This window comes from Peromyscus californicus, unplaced genomic scaffold (genome assembly GCF_007827085.1).
Source record: "Peromyscus californicus insignis strain IS unplaced genomic scaffold, ASM782708v3 Scaffold_19__1_contigs__length_69161282, whole genome shotgun sequence".
In the NCBI taxonomy this organism is placed as follows: domain Eukaryota; kingdom Metazoa; phylum Chordata; class Mammalia; order Rodentia; family Cricetidae; genus Peromyscus; species Peromyscus californicus.
Window position 1 is genome coordinate 16,882,503 of NW_026294491.1, and position 21,064 is coordinate 16,903,566.

Sequence of the window (21,064 nt, forward strand, 5' to 3'; positions counted from 1 at the left end):
ATACCAATGTTGAAAATTTAAAAACCAAAACAAATGCCAGCTCGGCCTCCCATTTCTCTCCCTCGCACGCCACTCCAGAAGGGCAGCTTCTCCTCCAGGGTAAGCAGAGTATTCAATCCCGCACATACCCTACTCTGAGCACGTGCTTTACCTTGGAGGGGGGCGTTATTCATCACCACAGCCCGTATGACATTTACGCTCTCCTCTTCCAGAATATATCATTTTAAAATCAATTTATGGATATGGGTGTTTCAGCCTGCAAGTATGCTAGCACCCAACCTACAGCCCTGGTGCCCATGGATGAGAGCACCGGATCCTCTGGGACTCGAGTTATAAAGGGTGTGCATGTGCGTGTGCATGTGCGTGTGTGCGTGTGCAGGGGATGGGTGGGGGGAGCATGCAGGGGTGCAAACCTTTCGTCATCCATTTCCAAGCTGGACTCGCTCTCGGAGAGCTGGCGACAGAGCGCTTCCCTCCTCTCCATCTCCCTCTGGAGCTTCCGCTGCAGCCTCAGGTTCTCTTCCCTCATGTGCCTCTCCTCCTCCAAGTACTGGGCCATCTTCTCCGAATCTGAAGAGCCACAGCGCGCAATTAGACCGTGTTGTGGGCAATCATTACCCCACCCCTCACAGGAGTCCGGGGTTTAAAGTTTATCCTCGGCATCAGGTTCACAAGAGAGTCACAAGTGAGTTCCAGTTAGCAAATGATCTAACAGGCAGAGCGGACAGGCTAGGCGGCTTCACCCCATCCCCTCGCACTCGCAGGACACAGGACGGGAGCTCCAGGTGAAGACATGACAGAACTGGGCTGAGTTTCATTCACCACCTTGCCAGACTTCCTTCTCCATGGTGGAAGCTTGGAGAGAAGGGAGTCCAGTTAGGGGGACAGACTGGCCCACCGGTTGCCCTAGAGGCTGTCTGTCCACTCTAGCCAGGCCACCTGGGGGGTGCGGGTGTCATCCTCATTAGCACATCCACCGTGCATGGTGGGCGAGCACCACCCAGAAGCACTGTGCTAGCAGAACACTTTTGGTGACAGATAACGTTCTTGTAAAACACAACTTCGCACAGTGAGCAAAAAACTCTTGTCCACCAAGTGTGTGTAAGCCTCATCCAGGTGTGTGTGGAAAATCATTGGGAACTGCTTCACGCCTTCAATCATGTGGGTTCTGAGGATCGAACTCAGGTCCTCTGGCTTGGTGGCAAGTGCCTTTACTCACTGAGCCTGCCCACCCAATAATGACTTCTGATGACAATTATTCAATGATTTCCAAGTACGTATCATTACAGAATACACAAAAGATTTTAAACTTTATTTCTTAATTAAAAAAATTGTTTTACTCTTATGCATAGATGTGCGCCTGTGGGTTAGTACATGCACTAGAATACAATGCCCATGTAAGCAAGAAGATATCCCATGCCCGAGCGCTGAAATTACAGTTGCTAGGAATTGAACTAAGATCCTCTGGGTGGGCAGTAAGCAGTCTTAACCACTGAGCCATCTCTCCAGCCTGGTCTCTCCCTGTTTCAGAAATTAAAATACTCAGATTATCAGACACCATTATGTCGACTAAACACTAAATCTCTCAGCTGTTTTGAATACCGCCAGAAACTCCTGCTGCCTAATCCACATGCGAAGTCTTTTTAATTGAAGCAATGCTGGGAAAATACTTACAAAGCTCACTTTTAATATGAACAGCTTAAATTAAGTCTCCCCAAGTATGCTTGTGTGCAGATTTCTCATTGAGCTCAACAGGAAGCACCAGGTGGCCCTGGGCGTACCTAATGCTTGCTCAAACTCAGATGGCGACTACAGAGTGAGTTCCCAGAACAGTGATCTAAGAGGAAACATTGATTTTTCAAAGGAAATTGCTATTCAGGCTGGACACGGGATACATGCCTATATTCCCAGCACCCGGGGAGTGGGGTGGGTTAAGGCAGGAGGGTTGAGAGTTCGAGGTCAGCCTGGGCTACATAGTGAGACCCTGTCTCAAACAATCAAAAATACAATAGAACAAAACTATGTGTTAGCATATGGGGACTCGGCAGAGGAACCCTAGGCCACTAACTTAGAGGTAAGAATGTCACCTCAGGTAGGACTTCAGGATTTCCTGTCAATGCATCAATTCAACTCAGATACATTAGCAGGCCCCAAGTGCAAGTTCTCCAGTGTCAAGACCCAGGCACAGGAGGCTGGAACCAAGGCATTCCTTGGGTGCCCTCTGCTGGTACGATGTCTCTCTCCTCTCTCACACAGCTCTCTAGTCCTGGGGGGTCCACGGTTTGCACAGCCCTCATCGTCTACTACCTCCTGAAATCGAACCACAGGTGCCATCCGGTGAGAGTGGCATCTGATGCCACCCAAACCAGTTTCAAAGCAATGCTCCCACAAGCAGGCGGTTTTCCGTCCCCTTCCCAGCCTATGGACCACACAGGGACCGAGCCCCAGCAGAGTCTAAGGCTCAACCCAAACTGAGAACTCTTGAGAGATTCAAGTGTTTATGAGTCAGGGGTGGGTTGAGGGGCTAAAGCCACAGCTACGCCCAAGGAGGTGCAGGCCGCCTGATGTACAGAGTTGGAGACAGAGGATAGGACGGGTCAGTAACACATTGTCCTCTAAGCCTTACTGACACCAGCTGAGCTGATCGGTGCTGGTGGCCTCTTTGGGCCAGCCTTTTCTGTCCTGGAGGGGTTGGGGTGGGGAATCACATTAGCACTCCCTGACGCCTTCAGCAAGATCTGCAGGCCCTTCAAAGACCAAGCCGTGCAGTGAGTGCTAAGGGATGAGAATACAGCACCCTTCCCTTGGAGGTGACCAGCCAAGCATGAATGAGGAAGGAAAAAGGGAGCTAGCTGGGTGCCCTGGTCTACCCAGCGAGTTCAGGGACAGTCAGGACTACACAGAGAAAACCTGTCCTGAAAAACAAAACAAAAAAGTGTTTTCAAAGAGAAAGATGCAGGTCATGCTCACTGCACAACTCCGGGTATGAAGCAATTCTGTACGCGTGCACACGTCTGTGTGAACACTAGGTATGTGGCCTGCGTAAACTGCTCACCTGGCAGAAACATGGAAAGGGAAGCCCTTCCCCCCACTACATTACCTCAAGGAAGAAATGTCTGCAACCAAACATCAGAAGTAGGGCAGACCCCTAAAAATGCAGAGAGACCCAGACAAGTTCAGCAACCCGGTACCTTGATTTCTACTCCATACCCTGCCTGGCCTTTTCCAAACATTAAGTCTAAATTTCAAAAGCATTTATTCTGCAAATACCATGGGCAAATGTCAGCTGAGATTAGATTCAGCAGTAAGGAAGGCAAACACCCTCCACAGTCGCCCCTTCATAGTCCAGAGGTGCAGGGAGGGCTCCTGCGCAGGTTCATTAGCACATCGTACAGATAAACATGATTACAAAGGTCACCTGGCCTGACAGTTTTAATTGTCAACTTGATACTGTCTAGAACTCTAACAGGCAGAAATGCAAATATTCTAAAACACCTTTGTCTTCTATTCTCGACATCAGACTATTGAAACAGTGCGCACCAAAGAAATTGGAATTTCCCCAGGAATCTCACACTGGCAGAAGGGAAGGGCGCAACAGAGATAGCTGGAGGGGGGAACCTGTCTCCCTGGAAGCGATTTCACACTCTACAGGTTGAGACTGAAACCCAGACCAAGACGCATCCACGGTGGGAGGGACCACACCTTGACCAGAAGTGCTTAGATGTGCAAATCCTTGTTGGTCCAAGGGAAGGGTGCTTTACTTCATCCCTTGGCAGTCACAGCACTGCTGGGTCTTGGAAAGGACTGCAGATCTTGCTGAAGGCGTCAGGGAGTGCTAGTGTGATTTTTCCCAGGGCAGAAAAGGCTGGCCCAAAGAGGCCATCAGCACGGATCAGCTCAGCTGGTGTCAGTAAGGCTTAGAGGACAAAGTGTTACTGACCCGTTCTATTTATCCTCTGTTCCAACTCTGTGCATCAGGAGGCCTGCACCTCCTTGGGTGTAGCTGTGGCATTAGCCCCTCGGTCCCCTTCCCCAAGGTGGCCAGTGATCAAATCTTCCTCTCCTCCTTCCCACTGTGAATTTGACCTTTTTATTGTCTCACTGAGGGCAGGTAGCCAGACCTGATTTGGGGTTACAGGTTGTGACCCACTCCCCCAGCCAAGTTTGGTTAACAGAACCATATGGAAAGGGGCCTCAGAAAATTGTATGGGAAGGATTATTTTAATTCTATTAATGGATGTGGGAGGACATGCATGGTGAGTGGCACCGTTTTCTTGAGGTCTAGGGTCAGAGTCAGGCCCTGGTTGGTAGGCTGATTCTGCTGTAGTGGATGACCCCACACTTGAGTACCTAGAGAGCACAAGTGTGTTCAGGGAGTTAAATAAAATGCAGACACAAAGTCGGAAATGTGGTGATGGAGGGTGAATGTGGCAGGAGTTACGAGGAGGCTTGAATGGTGACAATAATCAAAGCACATGACATGAAATTATCAAAGAAGCAATAATATTTATAAACACTATATAAATATATAAACACTATACATTATAAATAACATAATAAATACTATATATATATGAATGAAGGTAGCTGAGCATAGGCATGCATTAATTAACTGTTCTCTGTTTCCAACCATGGGTATGACGTGACCGGTTTCTCCATGACTTCCCATGTCATGATGAGCTGTAATCTGTGTGCCAAATAAGCACGCTCTCCCTTAAGTCAAAGAATTTTATCTCAGCAAGGAAGGAAGGAAGGAAGAAGATACCCGGGATCCCACTAATTCAGTGTCTCCCTCTTGAGATTATCAGAATTATCTTCTGGAAGTATTCTAAATTACGGGCTCTCCCCTACGATAGATAGCTTCCTTTTAAAAAAACACATCCCAGAAATGACAGGTACTCGTGTACCAATGTCTACGTGTCACTAATAACGCACACTGTGAAGCCGGCTACGCAAGTTCACCGGTAAGTGCAGGGACTGATGTGGGCTTGGTACACGCACTGATCTGACAGGCAGGAGGAACGAGGGGACGGGGCGCCACGTACGCTGTAACTGGGCTGCTCGAAGCTGCTTCTTCAGCCGCTCCACTTCATTCTTTAAAAACCTGATATGCCTCATCATGTTCTCAGGAGAATCGATCTCCATGGAGATGTCTCTAGGCGATGGCGGGGCAGATACAGGCTGGTCTAATTTCTCCTGTAGAATTCTTCACAGGAAAGAGAAGGAAAAAAAAAAGAAAGAAAAAAAAGCAACAATGAAGAACAGTTTGCATGCAGAAGACTACATGACATTCCAGCCGAGGGCTGGCCTGCAAAGCATCCACAGGACAGATGGATGCCTGTTTGTCTCACAACCTCTCTGCTCACTCATCCTCAGCTACAAGTATCACAGGTCAAACAGGCAGAATGGCAAGATCTCATTTCTTTTGTGTTTACTGTGTGCTCACGGGTTAGTACAGGTGCACACGTGCCACCCACACGTGGAGGTCAGAGGGCGCTCTCAGGTGTGGGTTCTCCCTTCCCCCTGGTTCACAACAAGGTCTCTTGTTCTCTGCTGCTAAGCAAGGTAACCTGGCCAGGGCTTCTGGGAATTCTGTCTCCACCGCCCATCTCGCTTTAGGAGCACGCTTGCGGTTACATGCATGGGCCAGCGTGTCCGGCTGTCTGTTAGTCCTGGGAATCTAAACTCAGGTCCTCACGCTTTGCGTACGGCATCACTGAGCCATCACCCCTGTTCCTTCTGCTCTGTGAGTGACCCTGGCAGCCGACCGTAACTGTAAAGTCTGTGGAACACGTTTCCGGTTACTATGCCCAGAGTCCAGCAAACACTCAGAGACCTAGCTGATGGTGTAACTTAGAAAAGGCTCAGTCGCATTTTACCTACAAAATGACTATTTCTTACAGCTAAGTTCAGTAACAATACAATTACATGTATGTAAAAGCCTCCGACGGCGTTCCAAAAAGGCAGTCTATCTGCAACAACCTCTCACCTCCCTCTCTAAGCCGCTAGGGCTCCCGGGGTTCACTTTATATTGAATTGTTCACCTCTCAATTTGCTCAACTGCAAACTGACCGACCTGTAGTTCTACCCTTGCTGAGGAAATTGACAGGGAAATATGGTCGCAATCACAAGGTAACTTCATAATTCAGTTTATTGGAACTGCTACCATGATGCTGACTGATTATGGCTGGAGGATTTCTCCTAGACATACAGTTCGAATCTCCACGTTTCTTAGGCTCTGTGGTTGGTTTGGTGTTTGTATTTCTACACGTGAACTCGGAACAGCGTGGAACAGACCTTTAAAACCTGTGACGTACAGCACAGGCTTCTGGGAGGCAAACAAGATTCTGGGCCAGGGGGCTAACAATCAGCTTCAAAGGAAACTCGCCTTTACCCCACACAAGGCTCTGAGACAGGCTCTTCTTGCCATTTTTACACGCTCTGTCCCTTCTAACCCCAAAGTACAGAGCGGTCAAAAACAAGGACCAAGGCAATCTGCAACAAGGCAATTTAGGAACTGTCTGTGGTTGGGTGATACTTTACATCTGTGTATGTACACTGAACACACAAGTATTAAATATCCACAGGTATCTATTTACAGTGGGTTTAAAAGCAAATGGATAGTCATTTTTCTACTCAAGTCTCCCAACTAAGTCAATGCTAGAGATGCGCACTAATTAACAGGTGACCTGTGGCACCCACAGTCGACTTCCGCCTTGGCTTTGAACCAGCCAATGAAATAATCCCTATCTGTGGGAGGAGAAAAGCCAGGTAGAGAGAGGAGACTGCTAGGGGAGAGATCAACATGTATTTCCTTTAGGATGGTGTGTGTCACTCAAACAATTCAAATGTCTCACTGTTATCCTAGTAACAGTCAGGAACCCTCCAAACACTCACGCACGCACGCACGCATGCACGCACAGGTGAGCAAGGCTAAACAGACCTCTTTTCAGCTTCCAGCTTATCCATTCTCTTCCATAGCCGATTCACCAGCGCCTCTTGCTCTTGCTCCAGGGTGTTTTCCAGGTCAATCTTCTCCCGTCTCAACTAGAGGAAAAGGGAACAGCTTTACTGAGAACAGCAGGGCGCTGGAGCATCCTTGACTGGATCTCACCATGTGGAAGGGATGAGGAAAGAGCTGGAGGAATAGCTTTGGAATGACTGGGCCCTGGATCCAACTATTTCCTACAACTGTAACCACTTCAGCAAGACGGCCAACCCGGCTCCAATTTACCTCCAGAATCAGACTCATCTCTGTTTCTCAAATAGCTGAGAGAGAACCAAGTAGCTGTGATCACAAACCTTGCGTCACATACCTGGGTTCAAATCCCAGCTCCACCAATGGTCAGCTGGGAGAATGGGAAGTTATGAGATGGGAATTCACCATTTGTAAAGGATAAGCATAACGTCTGGATGACTGACTGGGTTTAAGTGACTTAACTTAGGCATCATTAATAAGTGGCACTTAGAATCCTGTGCTTGATATTTGTCAGGGCCGCTGGTTATTTTATCCTGTTCCAGCCATCTAGGATGTAACTCCCCAGGTCCCTGTTCTTGCTGATTTTATATATATATAATATATATATATTATATATAATATAAATTGTGATATACTACTATAGTTTTGTGAGATGCTATTATATTTCATTCACTTTTATTACCCAAATATCTTATTACAAAGTAAGGGGGCTTTGTAATAGGCCCGTGCACACCCATGTAATATGCTGTAACTGTATGCACCACAGCCCCTCTCATCTCATCTCCTGTCATCTCCCTTCACTCTCCTGTTTTGTTCATGACTGAATCCTAAGTGTTTAGATTCAAGAAGACTTCATCAATAACAGTGACGGTTTTTTTTTTTTTGGACAAGCGAATGAGCCAAGATCATACAGGAAACAGAAAGTATCTCGTGTGCGTGGTGGAACGTGGCTTTGCAGAACAGCTCAAGGGCAACAAACAGGAGGCAGCAGAGTCAGAATACTTCAGAAGCCTTGGGTGACCGAGCAGGGAGCTTTGTGAGGTCCCAGGGTAGCTTGAGTGCCAGGTAAGAATGGCTTCCATCTCAAAAAATACAAAAATGCTCGCTTATCTGTAATTATCTCCCCTATACCCTTCTCAGGGTTTTTTCGGTTCGTTTTATTTAGTTTTAAACTCAAGAGTTCCCACAACCGGCACCCTCTCTACCCACAGTCAAAAATCTACATATCAGGCCAAGCTGCCCCCACCACCCCCGCCACACACACACACACACACAGGTTACTCTGCAGCCCCCAGGATCCAGGGCGAGAAGCTCAGCAGCAGAGAGCTCATTTGAAAAGCTGCTTCCTAATTAAGTCTTTCAGTGGCATGCCCAATTCTTCACTGGTGTTCAGCAGTTCCACTCCTCATTTGGGGTTAATTAACGTCAGCCTGGGAGTCCTATTATAGTCCCCCCGTTAAACCTGGAACTTCCTCGGTGGGTAAACAGTGTATGAAAGTCGGCCCGGGATATTAGCTCCCCTGGCTTGTCAGGCTTGTGTCTGGGGAGTACAGAAAGGGCAGGAGGCCAGCTCCACTGTGTCTCCCACCCATTGTTCACGTCCCCATTAGAGCAGACTGAGAAAACCTGTAATCCCAGCACTCAAGAGGCTGAGGCAGGGGGATGGAGAGTATGAGGCCCAAACCGAAATGAAACAAAATGCATAATAAAATAAGAGGGCTCGTACGGGGGAGGGGACAGGGAAAACACAATGAGAACTCCACCCTTTCATACCGGGTTCAGCTGTGAGACTCACAGAAGTTTTCCCAATCCACTTTGCAGAGGTTTAGTCTGAGCACAATTTCATCAGTGCCACTAAGAGAAAATACACTTCGAACTTCAAAGATCAGACCACTCAAATAAAGCGTGGAAAGCAGCCGGTTAGAACTCAGACATCACTAATCTAGGCTCAACAAAAGAACCTGAGAGGAAGACCTCCCTACAAGCGGAATAGATGCAAAGTCTCTTACAATGAAGCTTCTCTCAAAGCGACCTGAGGGTGGGGGGCAGGCGGGCAACAGGATGGCTCCGTGGACTAAAGCACTTGCTACCAATGGTGGCAACCTGAGTTCGCTCCTCGGGGACCACATGGCAGAAGAGAACTGACTTCTGCCGATTTTTCATGTGACCTCCACACACACGTCATGGTACGTACCATCTCCCCCCAAGTAAATAATTGTAATTCAAATTAAAAAGAGAAGGAAGACAAAAAGCACTAAAGTTGCTATGCTGGGAGCTGGCTCCGGAGACAAAACACTCACCGTGCAAGAATGAGGCCCATGATTTGGATCCCCACCATTCACATGCGTGGAGATCTATCTGTAATCCCAGGGCTCAGGAGGAAAGAGTACTGGGGCAAGCTGATCCCTAGGGCAAGCCGGCTAGCTCCATGGACCCAATCGGCAGGTTCCAGATTCAATGAGAGAGCCTGCCTCAGTAAATAAAGTGGAGTGACCAAAGAAGACACCTGATCCCCCCCCACGCCTCTCTCTCTCTCTCTCTCTCTCTCTCTCTCTCTCTCTCTCTCTCTCTCTCTCTCTCTCTCTAAGACACCACATAGCAAGCCCCCACTCACACCAAGGATATAGAGAACATCATCTACTCAAATATAAGCACTCCATCAACCAAACACGTAGGCAGGATTCTTTTATCTTGGTTGACTGAGATGAAGACAAAGCCTAAGAAAACAAGAGATGAGACTTCAGAGCGGTTACGGCTGAAGTCAGACTAGCTCGGCCCACTCCGACCACTAGTCTTTTTTGTTTGTTTTGTTTTGTTTTTTGTTTCTGAGACAGGGTTTCTCTGTGCAGCTTTGTGCCTTTCCTGGAACTCACTTGGTAGCCCAGGCTGGCTTTGAACTCACAGAGATCCGCCCTACCTCTGCCTCCCGAGTGCTGGGATTAAAGGTGTGCACCACCACCGCCCGGCTCACTAGTCTTTTTAATGTCGTCTATGACCAGGCATCCAGAGTGCTGACCGAGAGGTAGATCAGACCCACTTGGAAAAATACAAGCGGAGGATTTAGACAATGACCCAGGCAAATCAGGAACGGGCTGTGAGTACTTCACTGCTGGAGTAATGGCTGCCATAGGTCTTTGCCTCAGTCTATCGTCCTTCCCTGTAAGCAAACCCAACTTTTGCATACACATCAGAAGGACGGACCTCAGAGGACTCATGAGGGATCACGACAGCTGCTGACAGCACAGCGGAACCCTTGCCTGATGACATACCCTTCACAGAGTAAACCTGCAGGGACAAGCTAGAACCTAAGCGCAGCCTCCACTGGTTTCTGGGTGAGTACTCAGCCCTGGAAACTCTCCTCCTAGCAGGGAACACCTCTGATTCTGGCCCTGGCCTTCCAGAAAACAGTCCTTACAACAACAAAACCCACACAGTCCATTTGTGTTAGTTCTAGACCGAGACACGGCCGCTGCCCCTCCCCCTTACCTGATCAACCAATCAGCAACTGTTTCAGAACTAAGGCTAGGTCCTAGGGTATCCCCCGGGCTCATACACATGGAAGCTTCAGAGAAGTCAACCAGCAAAAACATTAGGAGGGAAGGGTGGCCACTTCCAAGTTCCCAAGTTCCAACCATCACTGAAGGTCAGTTATGTACTCCAGAGGCAGAGAATGTTTCTGCACTGGGGGCGGGTGGCGGTGGGGGCGGGGCTGGGGGTGGGGGGTGTTGAGCAAACTCTCTAGCATGACAAACAGTTCACTGGGATGAAATGATCGTCTCTTTTTCTTTCCTGCCTTACCCAGTTTTTAAAAACAAACATCTATTTTTGTCATTAAAAGAAGAACATCTAAAGGCATCTAATTTTAGAAGTCTGTAATTTCATAACAGAAGCAATACAGCAACCACCAATAGTAATCCAGCAATAAACTGGCGTTAATTTATGTGCATTAAGCACCCTTAAGGGGAGGATGGATCATTTCCTACAAGGATGGAAGTGAGCAAAGGTCCACCTCCCTGGGAGACAGCGAGAGAGCCCAGAGTTAGGCTTGTATAATACAACCTACATCTTTTTTCATTTTAAAGAACTTCTTCTCAAACACTGCTTTTCAACCTGTGGTTCATGACCCCTTGTGTGCGCGCGCGTGCACGTAAGCGCACACACACACACACACACACACACACACACACACGCACGCACGCATAAGCGCGTAGTGGGGGGCGGGTGTTGGGTTATTGAGTGACCCTTTCACAGGGGTCGCCTAAGACCATCATAAAATGCAGATGTTTATATTATGATTCATAACAGTAGCAAAATTAGTTATGAAGTGGCAACAAAAATAATTTTATGGCCGGGCGGTGGTGGCACACGTCTTTAATCCCAGCACTCCGGAGGCAGAGGCAGGCGGATCTCTGTGAGTTCGAGGCCAGCCTGGTCTACGGAGGGAGATCCAGGACAGGCGCAAAGCTACACAGAGAAACCCTGTCTCGAAAAACCAAAATAAATAAATAAATAAATAAATAAATAAATAAATAAATAAATAAATAAATAAATAAATATAATAATAATAATTTTAGGGTTGGAGGGGGTCACAACATGAAGAACTGTATTAAAGGGTGGCAGCATTAGGCAGGTTGAGAATCACTGTTCTAACATCTGCCTGCCTCTGCCTCCCAAGTGCTGGGATTTAAAAGCATGAGCCACAATGCCCAGTGGGAACTTTAAAAACAAACAAAAACAGACACATGGGTCTCCCTTCCCGTGACATCAGCACTCTACTACACAACCTGGCACGCTGGTCCATAACTCTCCAGGATGGTTTTTCCCCCCTTTTTGACCAAGTAATTACTGTGGATGGAAAGCGGGCTGCAAACCACTGGGTAGGTGTCCTTTACTATGTCAAAAACTCAGCGGAGGGGCTGGGGGGATGGCTCAGTGCTAAAAGCTCTGGCTGTTCTTGCCTGAGGACCTGAGTTCAGTCTCTGGCACCCATACCTGATGGCTCACAATCCCGTTATCTCCAGCTTCAACGGATCCACAGCCCTATGCAGGAGGCCCTCCTAAATCACTCCACACACATGCACATATATATCAATAAATTTAAATCTTTAAAAAAAAAAAGTCAGTGGCCAAGTCCTTACAGAAATCCTACCAGCGACTGTCACAAGCCTCAGTTCATTTTTTGTTGGGGGAGGCTGGTATTTGAGGTACAACTCGCAGGAGTCAGCTCTCTCTGTTCACCATGTAAGGCCTGGGGCTCAAACTCAGGTCCTTGTGCTTGGCGACAAGCTCCCTTACCTGGAAGCAATCTCACTAGCCCCAACACAATGTTCTTTAAGGGAATATAGCCAAAGAAACTTGCCGAGATGCACTGTATCCAAAACGCAAGTTTCCTTAACACGAAACCATTTATTATCACCACATTCACCCCACTGCCCTGTGTGGGGCCGGATTTAGCCCTTCATTTATTTCCCGCGTGGGCACCGCACAGCGCGTCTTTCCTAAGTCAAGTGACATCCATCAGGATCTCAGCAGGTACCCGATGCACTTCAAATGATAAGCGGACAATCTCGGGATGGGGGGCTCTGGATTTTACCGCCCTCGCCGTAGCACCCTAGTGCCGTTTATGAGACCCTCGAGGCCTGATCATCCAATGTCCACCCCTGGATGATGAGACGTTGTCTTCCCCATGCAAGACATGCTGTGAAGGTCCGTCACGTACCGCCACCTGTGTGAATGGACCCACGTGGAAATATTACCGGATGCTACAAAGTAAGGCTAAACAAAACAAGAAGGACCACAGTGGAGTTTTTGTAACTTAAGTGAAATTCAAGTACGTCGGGGGCAAAAATGTCCCTTTCAATGGCTGCAGGACACACACTTCTCTTCCCTGACAGCAGTGCTCAGAGACCTCTCAGTTGACACTGTGACATCTCAGCAGCTCAAAACGACAGAACAAATGGAGTGACGGAGACTGCCAAGGCTTCTTGAGGGGAGGTGATGACCCCAGTTCATCTAACTCCAGGGCGTAAGGATCCTACATATTCTTCAGCATGGCTGGAGGTGTCTCCATCCCTCTCCTGGAGGAGCAGTGGGTACGACTCTTGGACCCAAGCTTTGGAAGTAACGGGCATAGCTCCAAAGATCGGCTCTTATCCAATTTTGAAATGATAGACCCACTACTGCTTTAGGAAAGAGGAGGAAGAGGAGGGAAGATGATGAACTATCAAAGGCAGCAGGGAGTGGGTGTGGAAACACAGGTACTGTCGTGGTAATATTTCCGTTATTAATGTATCTTTTTGTAACTGTTTTCCAAATACTCTTGGGAGAGCAAGGGAGTGTCAATACAATGCAAACACTGAGTCTAATAAAAGGTTTTGAAACTTCCAGAATTTGAGGTTGATGTTCGAAATTGAGCTTCAAAACGTGTATGGAGGTCACGGGATTTTACTGCCTGAATGCAGGAGAATGCTCAAGGACTAAAGGTTACTCCTCTACTCTCCGCACCTCAAAACACACAACAAACAGCAGGTACCACCGGCCCCCTTCCAACAGGCCCTTCCAGCTGCAGGAATCTGCAAGGACAGTTGTCAGTGTGAATGGGATGCTAATAGACCTGGTCTGGTTCTCACAACGAGGGCTCTAAGATATACTCTGTTCAACAACAAAAAAGTCAAGCACTTCACTCCTGTATAAATCACAGGCAGGGACAAGTCACGAACACACTGACCAGTGCTCTCTCTCTCGTCCACTCACTCTACAAAACATGCACTCTGGTGGCTATGTGTTGAGTCGCGAGTGGGGTGTCACAGTTTGCCTTTTGTTGTGGGCCACTTACCTTTCTGGCAACATAAAAGGTGTTTTGTAGCACATGAACAACCCCAATGCTAAGGGCAAGAACCCCAAAATGTAAATTTAAAATGTATTAAACATTTCCCTGTTTTGCCTAAAAAAAAAAAATGAACGATTGTCAATCTCACATAGACAGGTAGGGAGAAGGGGGGTTGGTCAGTAGGGGGGCTTAACAGGAAGGGGGTTGGATGAGGAAGTGTCATTCATAGGGATGTAGGTCACTGACAGGGAGCAGGAAGCTTGACAGGGTGGAATGGGGTGGCAGGGAGGAGGGGGATCATGGGGCACAGAGGTACTAATAAAGATGAGGAAGGTCGGTAAGGATTAAAGGAAGATACAAGGGTGGAGGGAAGAAAGTAATCGGAATGTCGTGTATGCGTGCATGAAAACTGCCGAGGCACAACATTAATCAATTAAAAAATATAACAAAAAGGAAACCTTTTCCCAAGGACTCCGACTCTGTGCTGTACTGGCCGGTGTAGTTTCCTGCAGCTGGAGATGGCACAGGACACTCGGCAGTGTCCTCAGATGCTGGGCTCTTATCACGCCCGTGAGTCACCCGCTAGGACTAGGAACTGAGGGTAACACCATGGGACACCGCGAACGCCAAGGTCTGGCCAAAATGACTCACTGTTAACGACGAGCTTATGCCCTCAACATCGCGCTGCCACAGCCTGTCTCTCTCCACACCCTGTGAGGGAGGGGAAGGATCCATTTACCACTCCCCAGCATTTCCGTTATCAGCATGGCTGTGCGGTCGGCTGACACTCTGGTGGCCTCCTCGCTGGAACCCTTCTGCCTGCCAGGACATCTGTTTCCCTGAACACAACTGGACGTGGGTGTCTCTTTCTCTCTAGCTGGTCTGGGTCTGTCTTTTCTGCCTTCATCTAGGCATGTCCCAGTCTCCTCTGCTGCCTGGTGGCTGCTTCCCTCCACGGCAGGCCTCCATCCAGCACTTCCTTCATCACTGACCACTGGGGACCACTTGGCGTCCCAGAACAAGGCTCCAGGCCAGGAAACTTCTATCATCTTTCCCGGGAGACTGTGACAAACGGAGGGTACGTGATAAAGACAGGAATTCATAAAGAATCATGTCATCCGAGTAGCACAACTGAGGCATGGGCAAAAACAAAGTCCAAGGAGACGGGTCACAAGGACTTACGAGGAAAGTGAAGTGTGGGTGAACAGGCCGAGGAAGGGGGAGATGTCTGTTGCTCGTGTTCCTGGAAAACAGGTAGCCCCAAATACCCAAAGGGACAGGTAACAACAGTTTTTGTTTTTTTTTTAAGATTTGTTTTATTATGAGCGTTCACACTATGTCTGTGCAGATGTATGGGCACTCGTGTGTAGGTGTCCAGAGGCCAGAAATGGGCACTGGATCCCTCAGAGCTGGAGGTGCGTGGCGTTTAACCACCAACCCCATAGTTCCCCAGAGTTTTCTTGAGTGTGAGCAGCAGGAAATATTAGAAGGATTTAGAATGTGAAGATAAACAGAAAATAAAGGATAGCCTCGAGAGGGCCTGGGACCTATTCCAATGGGCCCCGACTGTCTCTGCCCCAGGGTTTTTATAGAGACGCCAAGGGGTGGAGCAAAAGACCTCCTCCCCCAGCACAGCCAAGTGCAGACCATCTCAGACACCTGCACTCAGGCCCGTGGTCCTAATCATCCTCAATGCGGACATGCTGGGTAAAGCCACGAGGAACCCGAGAACGGGCTCCCACATGGAGGGAGGTACAGGTGTTTGCTGAGTTAGCAGCCTTAGGTGGGTGATAGGATTCAAACTCAGTCCTCATGATTAAGGAGCAAGGGCTCTTTGCTGCTGAACCATCTCTCCAGCTCAACAACCTCCACTGTTTAATGGCAGTAGCTGTGGTACTTGCCACCGGGAATGTGATCACTGGGTCAGCACAGTGTCTAACCTCTCTGACGTTCTAGGGGAGCTTACGACAGAGAAACAACTGAGCCAAGCGTGGAATGTTACAACATGTGCAGACGCCTGGCTCACTGGAGGACAGACTGGGAGGCCTGAAGGGGCACGGAAGACAGTGTTCTAGGCAGAGGGAACAAGCCCAAGAAAGCTCTGGAAGCAGCAAAGCTTCTGACACATCAGAGCATGTTTTTCCACCTGCAGGTCACAGCCCGTTGCTGGATTGTGAAACTGGTCTCGTCTTTTGTGACCCACATCTTCCAAAAATGAGGCAGGATTGAAGAATCAACGCTCAGCCCGTGAGCGCCTACCTTCTTAAACTCACCATAGTCACACATAGTGAAACCATGGGTCCTGGGCTGGGTTATCGTGTGAGCTGATTCTTCCTGCATCAGAGGAGAGAGAGGGCCTCCCTTTACATGCAGCGTGAGAGGCGCGCGCTGCGCGCGCGCTTGTGTGTGTGTGTGTGTGTGTGTGTGTGTGTGTGTGTGTGTGTGTGTGTGTAAAAATACTCCCTGAAACCTGCAAATTAGATATTATGCCTATTTCACAAAAAGGTCAAACTATAGGCCTGGGGTCACAGGGCTCATTCCAGAAGAGAGGGAGAATGGATTCCAGGGAAACATCTGGAAGTTACTTTGGCTGAATAGCTAGCATTATAGTTGTTAATGAAATCAAATGACTGCACCAACCCGGAATCCACCCTTCCCATATGGATCCTGAGAGAGGAGAGACAACTCACGTAGGACACTCACAATTCCGTGAATAACTGACAGAGTTACATGGGACCAACTGTGGGAGGGAGGGAGGGAGGGAGGGAGGGAGGATGGGCAGGTATCTGGCCCATGGCAGACAACTGTATGTCACTCAAGTGTGAGCGGAGTCACATGACTGAATTTACTCCACTCTCTTCCTGCTTCGTGATTTGAGCATCTATGCTGTGTGTTGGACGGCCACTATGTCTTTCCCTCTTTCACTGGTCCATCTTGTGTTTCTGGAACAAAATACCCAAAGCTAGGGAGTGACGAACGTTTAATCGGCATACACTTTTGGAGGCTCAAAGTCCAAGACTGGGTTCGGTTCTGAAGAGGGTCCCCTGGGTTGGCATCTCAACATGGTGTGTAGCATCACAGGAGGATACTGGACAGGCAGAGAGATAGGAAACCAGAGGCCCAGGATTGGAATTGCTCTTTCATGACTTGGTCTCTCTCCAATACCAGAACTACAGCATTCTGAAGGCAATGGCCCCAGTGACCCAACTCCTTCCCACCAGCTCCTACAGGTCCCGGGCCACGCCAGCGGCACCACATCACTGCACCGATTGGCCACATCCAAGGCCCCGCGGTTCTCATGAGACGGTTCTCTGAGCCAAGTGCTGAGGAGGCCCTGGTAACTGGGGAGCTGGGCTGCACCTAATCAGCTGTATCATGTGACTTGCCTGGTAGACAGGTGAGGACATTCTTACCCAGCTGACAGCAGTAACCATTTCTGGATCAAGATTTTCAGACACAGAAAAAGAAAAACTTCTAAATGTTGTTGCTGTCACCTGAGGAAAATGGGAAGCGTGAGCAAGAGACCTACGGTGATCAAGCTGTTGGGGAAGACCTACTGAGAGGGATCCACAGGCAACGGACAGTGTTTCCTAAAGGCATGTTGGTCAGACTAGCCAGGTTTACTACTGTGTTCCGCAAAGACCCCGCAGGTTACCACTATCTCCCGCAGGCTCTCAAACATCTGCTTATAAATTCTCTTCGGCATCAAGCATTTAGAAGGTGAAGTAAACCCTAAGTAAACAGGGAACTGTGTGGGCTGTCTGAACAGACAGAAGTCGAGTTCCCTGAGGGACACAGAACATGCTCCCTTGTCTAGAACACCAGACTGGGGATGTTCCCTTCGCCCGTCATGTGACCTTCGTAACAGGAGAGAGCTTGGTACCTCTCTCTCTGAGTCCATCTCTGAGAAGGCAGCCCGAGTGGGTCGGGCCACTGACAGGCCAAACTCATCTGTCACTAGGGAGCAAGTCCCAAGAGTCTCTCCTCCTCTGCAGAATGTTCTAGAGGAGGTACAAGAGGAAGAAGAGGAGACTTCTGAAAGCAGAGCTGATCTCCCCAAATCCTTATTGTCGTGGGTCCCCATAGGGTCTGAGGACGACATTTATCTTTCCGACAACAGGGCCTTTCAACTACGAATTCACAAGCTGCAACAAAAACACCACCACCAGCATCAGTTTTGATGGTCCAGGAGCCTTACTCATTAGGCTGCTACCTTCCCAAGCCTTACTGATGAAAGAATCCAGGCTCTGCATCTAAGAGAAGACCAAACACTACTCATTAACCTGTCATGAGGAGGCCCTGCCTTTCAATGCCATCAACTGACAGCAAGGGCCTTGTAGAAGTGAGGTTTACTGTGGCCTCCAGAAGGGGGAGCCCAAGAGCACAGCTCACAGCCAGGTAACCTCTGCTTCATGAAGAACATGGATGATGCACCTCTTAAAAACCCTTCCAGCCCAAGCTGCACCTTCAAATGAACACAGCGCAGCCAATACAAAGTTCTGATGGAACACCTTCCAAGAGCCCTTCCTCAGGTTCAATCCACCGTGTTAATTATGCTAAAATTATGTTTTGTGCAATTTTTTTTTTTTTTTTTTTTTTTTTTTTTTTTGGTTTTTCGAGACAGGGTTTCTCTGTGTAGCTTTGCGCCTTTCCTGGGACTCACTTGGTAGCCCAGGCTGGCCTCGAACTCACAGAGATCCGCCTGGCTCTGCCTCCCGAGTGCTGGGATTAAAGGCGTGCACCACCACCGCCCGGCCATGTTTTGTGCAATTTTTAATAGTGACCATGTGATCCAGCAATTTTCATTCTAGGTCGGTTTTTGAGGTCGTCCAAGTGGGGGTTTCTTGCTGTTCTCACAGGAAAACAACAACAACAAACTGTATACAAATCTTTGTAAAACACTGTTTAACAATCAACTCAGACATCTATTAGATGAGTGGATAAGTAAGACGTGGTATATACCACATACAGTAAGAAATTATTTGGCCAGAAAAGAGAGAGAAATGTGCAGACACGGAACACTATGCTAAACGAAGGGTGTCTATCTCAAGAACCCACATACTGTATGGTGTGAGTTTGAAGAAATGCCTAGAATAGGCAGACCCAGCTACAGAAGGCAGTGCGGTGCTTAAGGGGAGCGGGACAGACAGGTGGAGGGTACAGAGCTTCTGTCTGATTCCATGGGACTGTTCTAAAATGACTAATGAACGGCGACACCCAACCGTGAATGTGCTAAACACAGTATGTGATCTGAGAATTACATCTCAATAGAACCATGCCGAAATGGGGGGGGGGGGGTGCGGGGCAGCAGCTTGGGCTGCTTGTTCAATGCCCACTTAGCATGCAGGAAGGCCTGGGTTTGATTCCCTGGGTTAGAAACTTGGGTGTGGTGATGTGCACCTCTAATTCCACTGGAGGCAGGAGGACCAGACGTTCAAGGTCAGCCTCGGCTACAACAGTGAGTCTGAGGCCAGCCTGGGCTATCGGAGATCCTGTCTTCAGAAACAGAACAACAAGGAAAACCTAAACAGAGGAAGCAGCTTCACACCTGGCTCCTTCCTTTCACACTATCAGGCCCTGAACATTCCCACCTCCTGCTCTCTTCTAACAGGTAAACGACAGCTCCCTTGTGCTCAAAGCAACACTCAGGATGGTTCTGCCTAACCATGGTGTGTACATGGGGCCACAGGACAGAGCACTCTCCCGTAGCAGCTATGGCCACAACGGTGTCTGACTGTTTGAAAAAAACAAATGCACACACCATTGACAGCAACAAGCCACACATAGCATGGAACAGCACACACCGTGTGAAAAGCCATGCTGCCTGCAACAGACGGCATAGCACCCCATACAGATACCATACAGATACCCAGAGCTGCTCAGGGGATGCCATAGAGGCCCCACTGTGGCTCACAAGGAACCAGAACATCCCTCCCAAACACTGGTTAAGATTACCCGCAGTGTAAAAAGATGCAGTTTAGTTCTTCACACTTGACCACCCCAGACCCACTCACACGAACGCGAGAGAAATTTTAGGCAATGTTACATCTCTCCACTTTAATGAAAATACAATCTTGACATGCCTCACCTCAGATTCCCTTCCACCAAGAGGCACACTCTGCTGGAGACCCTTTCCTAGTCAGATGCAAGCTCAGACAGAATGTACACCTTGGGCTGTTACTTAAGCCTGGTAAAGAGTCTAGACCCTGAAAGACAGTGGGTTCCGTGCTCCAGGCTGGCCTTCACACCCAGTTTTGTATAAGTTTCCTCTGAGATTGATACATTCCCATCCTGAAGCATAGTTCCTGAAGCAGGAAGGGTAAACAACTCAAAATAGCTTCATGAAGTCCCTGAAACTCACTAGATTTACTAGGCCCCTCCTTGCCAGAGTCAGCAATAAAAACCTAGAGTCCCGCCGGGCGGTGGTGGTGCACGCCTTTAATCCCAGCACTCGGGAGGCAGAGCCAGGCGGATCTCTGTGAGTTCGAGGCCAGCCTGGGCTACCAAGTGAGTTCCAGGAGAGGCGCAAAGTACACAGAGAAACCCTGTCTCGAGAAAAAAAAAAAAAAAAAAAAAAAAAAAAAACCTAGAGTCCCTCACCTCAGACTCAAGGAACCAAAGCTGCAAAGAAGACTTGAGGTCAGACCAGCTGCCCGGAGGAGCGGCAGAAACCGGCCCACCTGCCTAGGAGAGGTCTGGACTCAATCTGTTGAACATGCCCGCAGGCTGTGTTGCAGTGTGCTCCAGGCTTCCAGATTTTGTGAGCTGTCACCTGTGCTGGGGTAGGCCTTGGGGACAAAGCTGTCTGAGTCATTTCTGCTCCTATAATAACCCCTCACCCACATTCCTGTCAGCAATCTCAATAAAACTCACTGGTTCACCAGGTTGGACTTCGGTGGTGTCCATATCTTGCCTGCTGTGAGGTCCCTACCTGGGGTGAGTAGACGTGTGTGTTGTGTCTCCCCTGGAAAACTGCTGTCACCGGACAGGACACCCGTACCCTACCCCCCCAAGGCCAATGAGAGATCACAGCCCTTTTCTGCTGACACCAGCTTACTTCCTCCACCTTGTTGCCACAACTGACACCTGGGGAAGAGGGTCACAGCTTATGAACACATGCCAGGCAGAGGCTGCTGAAAATATTGGCTACCAACACCGTAACATCCCAGCACAGTACGCGCAATACCGACACTGTGAGACTCTTACGGAGCTGCCTGGGTCTAGATGCCTGGTACCTGGATCCCGGATTAAGACAC

At 48.7% G+C, this 21,064-nt stretch overlaps 1 protein-coding gene across 1 annotated transcript in view; it reads right to left on the bottom strand.

The window, feature by feature from the left end:
- Positions 1-21,064, bottom strand: part of Ccdc6 (coiled-coil domain containing 6) — a 98,912-nt gene that overhangs the window by 15,069 nt on the left and 62,779 nt on the right. Inside the window, exons 4-6 of the mRNA XM_052744754.1 lie at positions 6,944-7,047; positions 5,046-5,206; positions 414-570 (exon numbers count right to left, since the gene is read on the bottom strand). Coding sequence (XP_052600714.1) covers positions 414-570; positions 5,046-5,206; positions 6,944-7,047 — 422 coding nt within the window. The remainder of the gene's footprint in view (positions 1-413; positions 571-5,045; positions 5,207-6,943; positions 7,048-21,064) is intronic.